The sequence below is a fragment of the Manihot esculenta genome, chromosome 14, assembly GCF_001659605.2.
Source record: "Manihot esculenta cultivar AM560-2 chromosome 14, M.esculenta_v8, whole genome shotgun sequence".
NCBI classification, from domain to species: Eukaryota; Viridiplantae; Streptophyta; class Magnoliopsida; order Malpighiales; family Euphorbiaceae; genus Manihot; species Manihot esculenta.
The window spans coordinates 3,535,136-3,546,546 of record NC_035174.2 but is presented as its reverse complement, the minus strand read 5'-3'; the positions used below and the strand labels follow the sequence as shown (position 1 = coordinate 3,546,546).

Here is an 11,411-nt window from a genome sequence, read left to right as displayed (position 1 = left end):
TAAAATCTAAGTTGTGTTGGACATTAATCAAATTTAAAATTAGATTTAAATATCAGATTTATAATAGCAGAAAAATGTCACAAATTAAATTTTCAACGTTCATAAAATCTTATCATATGAGATAACTATATTTAAGATCTAAATATTTTTAAAAGTCAATAATAAATATTTATTACGAAGTAAATCTTTTGAACTATAAACTAATTTTTACAACAGTTTTATTAATAAACCCCAAAAAATCATATTGATGATTTTAAATGTAATTTTCATTTCTTTTCTGTTTAACAGCATTTTCTCACTTATACTCTCTTAACATAATTAACAAGATCAACTTAAATTTATATTGAAAATTTAATAAATTTTTAGTTGAGTATTATTGCTAGATTTCTTTGTTCTCTCAACTGTATATGTGTACTATAACATGCATTGCTCAATTTTAATTTATATCGCATAATTTTTAAATTTTATTTTAATCAATAAATAAGTTTCAAAATCATAAAAAAAAAGATAAAAAAAACATTTTAATATTGTCATATTATGTTTAAAATGTAAAAAAGATGTGGCAAAAGATATGTAATAATTATTTATGTTTTAAAAAATAAAATTATTCACATTTAATTAGAGTTTGAATATATTTTAATAAGATTGAAAATAAATTTTTAAAAATCTTTATAAAATGAAAAAATGCTAACCACAATATTAATACAACTATCTATTTAAATTGTGGAACTTGATAAAATTAACCTATAAGATTTCTTAAGAATTAAAGTACTGATAAAAAATTTTAACAGAAAATTATATGAGATATTGCTTTATTTGTGTAAGAATGACTTTATCGTCCACTCTAATTAAGACATAACGTTAATTTCTCAAATTTAACCATAAATAAACTTGGTCGAAAAAATAAATAAATTACACAATCGCAAAGATAAGATGAGCCACAAATTCAAAGTGAAGAAGTGAGAAATGCTCTCCAAGCGCTGCAAACGAGTTGCTAGAGAATGCGATAGCCTAAAAGCTCTCCAAATTTTTTGCATCGTTAAGACTTTCTCTAAACTAAATGGCCTACAAATTTCCCATCTTCCTTCACTTAAGAAACAAGCAACACCTTCCCAAAATCTATCAACGAGAGATGGATAAAAAGCAACTTAATTTCATTTCCTTCTCCCAATATATCGTCTTTGTCATTGTTCTTGCAGCGACCGCGGCTAGATCTGATGATGAAACACCAATCCCAGCAAGTCTAGATGGAGTACAAGCATGGTTTGATGCTAATGTCAAGCCCCTTGCTGATCGTGCTGGCACCTTAGAGAAAGCTCTCGAAGCAGCGGAAGCTAAACCTAAAACCATTAAGGTTAGAGCAGATGGAAGCGGAGAATTCAAGACATTAACTGAAGCAGTTAAGAGTGTTCCAAAAAAAAATACAGAGCGTGTTATTGTGGATATCGGTCCCGGAAAATACACTGAGAAAGTAACCATTGAAAAAGACCAACCTTTCATTACGTTTGTCGGGACAGGAGCTGAAAAGCCAACCTTGTCATTTGATGGTACTGCTGCTAAATACGGAACTGTTTACAGTGCCACATTACAAGTGGATTCTGATTTTTTCATGGCGTCTAACTTAATCATTGAGGTCTCTTTTTTTTTTTTTTTTTTTTCTTTTCTTTCATTTTCTATCTTACTCTTGAATCATTCATATATATGTATATTGTATTATGTGATTTTTTATGTTGGTTTTTCAAATTAATTCATAGGTTTTGTAATTTTATTGGTTTAGAATACTGCACCTAGGCCGGATGGTGTAAGCAAACTACAACAAGCTCTTGCTTTAAGGATAGGCGGTACAATGGCAGCTGTATACAATGTTAAAATGATTGGATTTCAAGATACACTGTGTGATGATAGGGGAGTTCATTTCTACAAAGACTGCTATATCGAAGGCACCGTTGATTTTATTTTTGGAAGAGGAAAATCCATTTACCTAGTAATGTTTAAATCTTTAGTCTAAACTCAATAAATATTCTTCTTTTGATACGCTTAATATTTACATTGTATGATTAATATGGAAATTTTATGTAAATTAAATGCAGCAAACAGAGATACATGTATTAGCAGATGTTCCTAATCAACTAACGTTTATAGCAGCACAAGCGAGAGAAAAAGATTCGGAAGATGTGGGCTACTCTTTTGTACATTGTAAAGTAGATGGAAAAGGAAAAGGAGCATTCTTGGGTCGACCATGGATGCCAATGCCCATCACAGTCTACTCTTATTGTACTATGAGTGCGGTTGTCAATCCTGAAGGGTGGACTAATAATAGGAACCCTGAATCAGAAAAGTGAGTAATTTTAAAGTTTGAGATTTTCTAATAATATGAATATTAAAAATATATTGAATGAAATTTGCAGAAATGTATTTTTTGGAGAATACAAGAATACAGGACCAGGTGCTGATCCTGCTGGACGTGTTAAATTTGCCAAACAGCTAACAGAAGCAGAAGCGAAACCCTTCCTTAGTCTTGGTTATATTAAAGGAAGCAGTTGGTTGCTTCCTCCGCCAAAGGTGTAACATGGGAATATACATGAAAAAGGAAGAACAAAAAGAATACAAAATAAATTATTATTTTATAGGTAGTTGATCCATTTGAACATTTCGGCATCAATTTTTTTGTACAAATAAACCAAATTATTGGAATAAGAAAACTACAATGCAAATTGTTTGTTCCCTTTGGATTTATATAACTTCATATTTTATTTTCATTTGTTTTAGTCAGTGGGAAATTCAAATAAAAAATAGAATCAAATAATCCTCTTTTTACTAAAAAAATTATGTATATATGTCCAACAAAACAATGAATATTGATTATATATTTTAAATAAAAGTGTAAGCTATAAATTTTTATTTATAATTCATTCATATTTAGTTCTCCATCCACATTTATGCTTACATATGTGCCCTATAAAAGACTAACTTTGACATATACAAATCTTTCCTAACCGTGGATGAGATATAGAGCTCCAATATATGGTTTTTAAAATTTTGAGGTTTCAACCATGGAATCCTATTTTTAGATTCAAGATTTTGATCTTTTGTTAGCAAATAATGCAAGTTAGTTTTTTGCAAGTTAGTTGTCCTATTTTTAAGAGTCATATAATTAGTGGTTTAGCCATGTTCTTAATGGTTAACCCATGATGTAGAGTGCAAGTTAGTTTTTGTTTTTCTTAATGGTAGGAGGGTAATCCTCCATATTGCTTAATGGTTTTGCTGTTTTTAAAAGATAGTTATGTCTCTCTTGTATTTAAGTGTAACAATTCAAGAAATATGAGAAAAATTGCCAAAGTTTTTTAGTATTTCAATTTAAGAGATTTTTAGGTTCTCTCTAAGGAGTTTATTCGATTGCAACCATAGGTCATAAAATGAAAATTTTATCCCCATATAATTCCAATAATGAACTCATAACTTGATCCATTTCTAAGGACTATAACAATTTTAGTCCAGGCTCAATGAATGACTAAGGAAGCTGATCAAATCAAGACTCAACAAATGACCAAGGAAGTTGCACGAATAAAAGAAAGACGTGATATGCCCACGACAATTTGCCTGGATCACTAGTCCAATCACTAGAAGCCAGTGATAGCTGAAACACGGAGGTGTCTTATAGAAACAATTTGCGCAGGTGATTTGCCCAAATCAACTGCCACCAGCAGGAAAGTACAGAAACGCGGAAAACTGCAGAAATTCAAAATTCTAAGAGTTTAAGAGTTCTATCCTACCTTAAATATTCCAAGACACCTCCAAACCGCGCAAAAAGAAGTCATTCAGCCTAAGAGGTCCATTTATAATGAAATACAAAGCAAAGAATGAATCAAAGACTAAGTCAAATTAGAATCTCAATTCAAGAAGGATTAATCTAGGGTTTCTCACTTATAAAAGGGCAGCAAATAGCAGCAGAACACACAAACTTTTCGGTAGCAACATCGCCAGCACCACACCTTCTTCTTCTCTTCTTCCTTTTCTCCTTATGTATTCTTTATCCATCATGAGTGGCTAAATACATCTTCCTCTAGTTGGAGTAGGAGAAGTTTCAGTTCTATTATGAATTGGGAAATCTAAAACTCCATTGTCAAACTTTTATTTTTCAATACTTATGCAACTTGTCCTTCATGTTATTATTGCCTTGCTTTTAGAATCAATAATGGCCCATTGCTTTTAATTGTATAAGCAATATATTGTTAGTTTGAATGATTTAGGTCCATAATTGCTTAGATTATTTGAACTCAAGTAATAATTGGTTGCATGATCTAACTTAACCACGCGATTGGCAAGGTTAAAATTAGGTTTTTCTATTTCTTAAAGCAGTTAATAGTTAAAAAGTGAAGAACCCTAAGGACGTTCCTTGGTAACTTATTAACTAGTGTTTGATTAGTGAATGTTTTCTAATCAAACTAATCTTAAGAAGGAATTTGGTTGTGTAAAGTGTCTTCCACAACCTAAACTAATTTATTGAAATAAATAGAAGAATCAAAATATCAATGATCAATTTCAAACTGAAATAGATCCTATACTTCAACTAAAGTCTTGTTATTATTTATTTACTCATCTTTGAATTATTGCTCTCTCTTTCTACTTTCACTATCATAAAAAACAATCCCCCTTATTTTATTTTTATTGTTAACTTGCCCAAGTCATTGTTAGGAAAGTCCTTAATATCAAATCTCTATGGATTCGACCCTATTGCCGTTATCTGCAGTTCTTAATTGTTGGTTACTAATATATTTATTTTTGACGGCTTCGACAACCGCTATCACAGGCACACTAAAGGGCACCAGCATTGTTATCCAGTTGACTGACAAGTCCATTGTTTATCCCAAAGGTGTCTTGAAAGATGTTTTAATGCAGATAGACCAGCTAGTCTTCCCAGCAGACTTCTATGTAATTGATATGGATGAAGACAAAAGCAACACCACCTCAGACATCCTACTCGGATGACCATTCTTGAGCACAACCAAAATAAAGATAGATGTGCACGATGGCACATTAACTATGGAATTTGAAGGGGAAGTAATTAAGTTTAATGTTTATGATGTCATGAAATTCCCCAATGATGTATCTCCTATTTATAGTTTAGATATTATTGATTGCTTAAGTCAAGAAATTTTTGAAATTGATCAAAACGATTTACTAAATGCTGATTTATGCAGAGATACCAGCCAGGAGAACATGGAGGACAAGACAAGCTTGATTGGAATAGAAACGGGGGAGACAGCATGCTGCACAAACTTGCCCATAGACGATTTGCCCAAATCAATGAAACAGACAGACTTTGATATGCCCAAATCACCAGTGCAGACAGACTTGTCTAGAGGTGATTTGACCAAATCACCAGAGTAGACAGGAAACGATCTGCCCAAATCGATGGACAGACAGCAAACTTCAGAATAGACAGCCTCAGCACTAGACCTGAAACCTCTACCTGGACACCTAAAATACATATACTTGGGGGCAGAAAAGACACTACCAGTTATAGTTTCTAATCAACTAAGCCAGCATGAAGAAAAAAGCCTCCTATAAGTATTCAAGAAACACAAGAAAGCCATAGGTTGGACCATAGAGGATATAAAAGGCATCTCACTATCAATATGCATGCATCGAATACTCATGGAAGAGGAGTGCAAATATGTCTGTGATGCTCAAAGAATGTTGAATCCTCCCATGATGGAGGTTGTGAAGAAGGAGATAGTAAAGCTCCAAGACACTGGGGTGATCTATCCAATCTCTGACAGCAAATGGGTGAGCCCGATCCATGTAGTTTCAAAGAAGACTGGGATCACCATTGTTCCAAATTTTGAAGGTGAGCTAATGCCCACTCGTGTGCAAAAATGGATGGAGAGTATGCATGAACTATAAAAAGCTTAATGCAGCTACGAGAAAAGACCACTTTCCTTTGCCCTTCATTGATCAGATGCTTGGAAAACTTGCAGGTAAATCACACTATTGTTGCTTGGATGGATATTCAAGATTCTACCAAATCCCCATGGCCTCTGAAGACCAAGAAAAGACGACATTTATATGCCCTTTCAGTACCTTTGTGTTCAGAAGAATGCCTTTCGGCCTTTGCAATACACCAGCCACCTTTCAACGCTGTATGATTAGTATATTTTCTGACTATGTGAAGAAGATCATTGAAGTCTTTATGAACGACTTCACGGTGTACAATAACTCTTTCAATGAATGCCTCGCTAACTTAGAAAAGATACTTGAAAGATGCTTGGAGTCAAATCTGATTTTAAACTATGAAAAATGTCACTTTATGGTTAACCAAAGTTTGATTTTAGGCCATATTGTTTCAGCAAAAGCGATAGAGGTAGACAAAGCCAAGGTAGACACAATTAAAAATTTGCCTTATCCAACCAGCATTCTAGAAATCCGCTCTTTCCTTTGCCATGCCAGATTCTACTGAAGGTTCATCAAATATTTCTCCAAGATTATGCAGCCATTATGCAGATTGCTCCAGCAAGATGTGACATTTGACTTTGATGCAGATTACAGAACAACCTTTGATTTGATTAAAGAGCTGATAGTGATGGCCCCAGTCATCTAGTCACCCAATTGGGACCTACCCTTCGAGATTATGTGCGATGTTAGCAACTTCGCTGTGGGACAATGCTGGGGCAATGTGTGATTTCATTATATGCAAGGGTTGAGAATCATGTTTGAAAGCATAACTGATCAAGCATAATTTAGCCACATTTTTATTATCTTTATTACTGTTTAATTACACATGTTTTCATCTTAATTTATGTTTTTGAGATGTTTTTGCAGAAAAGAAAGAAAATGAAAAGTTGGAGAAAAAGTGCAGAGAAAGCTGAAAAATTAATTGGGTCGAAATAATTTGGCCAAATCACTCGCAGGAAGTTGAAGCAGAAAACTGGGACTGACTTGCAGAAATGATATGGGCGAGCGATTTGGGCAAATCAACTGCCCAAATCAAACTGACGCAGACAAAGGACAGCAGCGTGGGAAAAAGGAAAATTTCAAAATTCAAAAGCATTAAAGTCCTATCCTACTTCAAACACTACAAGATCAATCCTATGACAACTCCAAAAGCCACACCCCACACCAAAGAAAATCATTCACCAAAGGAATTTTATTCATTATAAAATACAAAAGCGAGGAGGAATTAAAAGACCATCATGAGACCAATTCAAAGAAGGATTCCAAGTCCTAATTGAATTAGGACTCTCCACCTATAAAAGGGATAGCACAAACCAGCAGGGGATCATCATCTCACCTTCGAAAATACTGCAGAAACACAGCAGCAAGATTTCGGCAGCCTCTCCATTCTCATTTCTTTTCTTTTTATGATTTTGTCCACTATGAGTGGCTAAACAACTCTTTTCTAGTTGAAGTTAGGAATTTTCAATTTTGTTATGAATTGGGAGATTTAAAACTCCATTATTATAATCCTATTTTTCTTCAATATTTATGCAACTTGATCTTCCTATTATTATTGCTTTGCTTTTAGAATCAATTAAGGTCTGTTGCTTTTAATTGCATGAGTAATATATTGTTTGAATGATTTAGGTCCGTAATTGCTTAGATTGTTTAAACACAAGTATAATCTGTTGCATAATCTAAACTTGACCACGCAATTGGCAAGGTTAGAATTGGGTTTCTTTATGTCTTAATGCAATTAACAGTTGAAAAGTGAAAAAACCCCAAGGATGTTCCTTGGCAACTTGTTAATTAGTGTTTGATTAGCGAACGTTTCCTAGTCAAACTAAAACTAAGGAGGAATTTGGATTGTGAGAAGCGTCTTCCACATCCTAAACCAATTTATTGAAATAAATAGGAGTATCAAATGATCAATTATCAATTCTAAACAACTAAAATAGATCCATACTTCAACTAGAGCTTTTCTCCCATTGATTTACTCATCTTTTTAATTATTGTTTTCTCTTACTATTTAGTTTTAATTCATCAAAACAAACCCTCTCTTTTTATTTTTGTTATTTACTTGTCCAAGTCATAATTAGGAAGATCTTTAGTGTCAAATCTATGTGGTTCGACCCTATTGCCACTATCTACAAATTATTTTGTTGATTGATAATATGTTTATTTTTTATGGCTTCGACAACCGCTATCAATAACGGATGGTTGATTTTCCTTATTTTGATGATTTTGTTGAATGCATATTAAGATTTAGGTTGGATTGAAAGTATTTTGTATTCTGAGGTGTTAATATATAGTTTTTAGCTATTGCATATGAGTTGATTGTGTTTTTTAGGGTTGTTGACATAATGTAGAATTGGATTTTGCATTGCAAAAGAACCTAGGTTCGACTGCCGAAACTGCCTGTGAAGGGTGTCCTTTAGGCCGCCTAACCTGCCTCTAAAAGTTTGACTTTTGGATCTGTAAGAGGACTTTAGACCGTCAAACCTGCCGCTGAAATTTTCCTACCTAGCCTTTTTTAGCTGATTTTCTATATACTTTTTTATTTGCTTTTAAGGGTTTCATGGGGTAGTTTTAAGAGTTGTAAAAGGTATGTTTGGTCTCTCATTTAAGTCCATCTATATACGATCAAACTTGATAGACTGTAGAGGCCAGTAGTAAGATAACTGCTTCAAAGCTAGGCTTGCGTTAGCTAGAGGTGAGTAGAACTAAACTATTATTTTAAGAAAATTAAATGTTTTAACCATGCTCATGCATCATGAATGCTATGTGCATATGATTAAGTTGTTTTGCATTAGAATTCATGAATATGATACATTGCATAATTAATTATTATAGTGGATTGATATTGGAAGACCCACTAGCCTTCAAGCATGTTATAATATGTTATGACGGATACGAAAGACTAGGGTACCTATTCTATGCCCCTGGTACTATGTAAGAGAGTGACCATGATGCACATTGTACGCCCCTCGGACTATAGATATGTTATGTTATATTTAAGATGAAGTTTTAAGGAGCATTCATTGTGAGTCGGCCACTATTTGATTTATGGAGGGTTACTGGTGATAAATCCATCTTAATATGCATTGTTTGTGTTATGGCGCATTCATACGATCATATATCTTATTAAACTGCTTTTTGTTATATTTCTACTCACTAGACTCTAATAGCTTATTATTTTCCCTTAACCCCAGATTTGCAGGGTCAAAGTTAGCATGGAGGTAGGAAATATTCCATGGTATAGTTTTTTTTTTTTTTTGTAATTGATAGCTGTTTTCGAAACCGTCAAAAATAAACCTATTATCAATCAATAAAATAATTTGTAGATAGTGGCAATAGGGTCGAACCACAAGGAATTGACACTACGGATTTTCCTAATAATGACTAAGATAAACAAATAAAGTAAAATGAGGGGGTTTTAATTTGATGAATTAAAACTAAATAGCAAGAGAAAGCAATACTTTAAAAAGATGAGAATTCCAATGGGAGAAGGATTCTAGTTGAAGCATGGATCTATTTCAGTTTGTTTAGAATTGATCATTGACTCTTTTTGATACTCCTATTTATTTCAATAAATTAGTTTAGGATGTGGAAGAAACTTCTCACAATCCAAATTCCTCCTTAGTTCTAGTTTGACTGGGAAACGTTCACTAATCAAACACTAGTTAACAAGATGCCAAAGAACGTCCTTGGGGCTTTTAGCATCGAACAACTGTTAACTGCATTAAGACTTAGAGAAATCTAATTCTAACATTGTCAATCACGTGGTCAAGTTTAGATTATGTAACCGATTATATTTGAGTTTAAACAACATAAGCAATTACGGACCTAAATCATTCAAGCAATATATTACTCAAGCAATTAAAAGCAACAGGCCTTAATTGATTCTAAAAGCAAAGCAATAATTATAGAAAGATCAAGTTGCATAAATATTGAAAGTAAAGAAGAGTTTAATAATGGAGATTTAAATCTCCCAATTCATCACAAACTGAATTTTTCCAACTTCAACTAGAAAAGAAAGTTGTTTAGCCACTCACGGTGGACAAAATCACAAAAGAAAAGAAGAAAGAAAAGAAAAGAAACTGCTGCGAAGTCTCTGCTGTGTTTCTGCAGAATTGCCGAAGATGAGAGAGATTCTTGCTGGCTTAATTTCTGTCCTCTTTATAGGGGGAGAATCCTAATTCAATTAGGGTTTGGAAATCCCAATTTGACTTGGTCTTTATAGTCTTTGATTCCCCTTTTGTCGTTGAATTTCGTTGTGAGTGGAATTTCTTAGGTGAAAGACTCTCTTGTGGCTCTTAGAATTGAGTTGGAACTGGTCTTGAAGAGTTTAAAGTATGGTAGGAATTCACTGCTTTTGAATCTGGAATTTTCCTCTCTTCCCGCGCTTCTGTCCTTTTGTCTGTGTCAGTTTGATGTGGGCAGTGATTTGGGCAAATCGCTTCTGTTTGTTGCCTTCAGATTTCTGCCTCAGCTTTCTACTTCTGATTTCTGCGAGTGATTTGGCCAAATCACTTTGACCCAATCACTTTTCCAGCTTTTTCTGCACTTTTTCTTCAACTTTTGATTTTCTTCCTTTTCTGCAAAAACATGACAAAATCCATAAATTAAGCTGGAAAATGTGTAATTAAGCAGTAATAAAGATAATAAAAATGTGGCTAAATTATGTTTCATCAGTAATAGTATAGTTGTAGACATGTAATATATTATGGTTTAAAATTGTGCTTTGATCAAATTTTCTTTTATGATCCCTTTGTTAATGATTTTATTACGTAAAAGTTTTAAGTTAAGCCATGTTTGAGCCTAATAGAGGCATATAATGATCACAATACTAGAGTATTTGATGAGAGCTCTAGTATGGGTTTATAGTTTCAGTTATGTATGTATGCAATGCCAAGTCTTGGTATATATTATGAAAATGTTTATATATATTTTTAAAATCACGTTTGGGATTACATTATACGTAACAAGATGTATAGTAGAATGTCTACGGGCTCCGGTGACCTTAAATCGATCTCAATTCTAGTACTGGTAACGATCTGATTTCCGAGTCATTATAAATTTTTGTACTTTTCCCTAAAATAAATGAAAGCATGAGATTGATAGCACTCCATAATACTTAATTACTCTGAACTTTTTAAAAAACAAAAGGTCATAAAAAACTTCAAAAAACTAAAAATTTTTATGAGTATAACTATCCATCACTTTATAATTGATTATATATATAAATATATAAGGATGTATATTTATAGGAAGTAATTGGTAAGTTGGGAAGTATAGCTGAGCTTTTCATTCTTTTTTGTTTCTCAATTTACAGTTGTCTGCTTAACCTATTCAGAAAAAAAAATAAAAATAAACAAATTACACAACCGCAAAAGATAAGATGAGCCACAAATTAAAAGTAAAGAAGTGAGAAATGCTCTCCAAGCGCTACAAACGAGTAGCTAGAAGCTCTC

The 11,411-nt window shown here is 33.1% G+C and overlaps 1 protein-coding gene across 1 annotated transcript; it reads left to right on the top strand.

The window, feature by feature from the left end:
• The first annotated feature begins 1,132 nt into the window (after positions 1-1,132).
• On the top strand, positions 1,133-2,568 carry LOC110599799 (pectinesterase PPME1-like). Its single transcript, XM_043950035.1, has 4 exons — positions 1,133-1,633; positions 1,778-1,984; positions 2,091-2,338; positions 2,409-2,568. Exons 1-4 carry the CDS (start codon positions 1,133-1,135, stop codon positions 2,566-2,568), a joined length of 1,116 nt encoding a protein of 371 aa, XP_043805970.1.
• Positions 2,569-11,411: the final 8,843 nt, after the last annotated feature.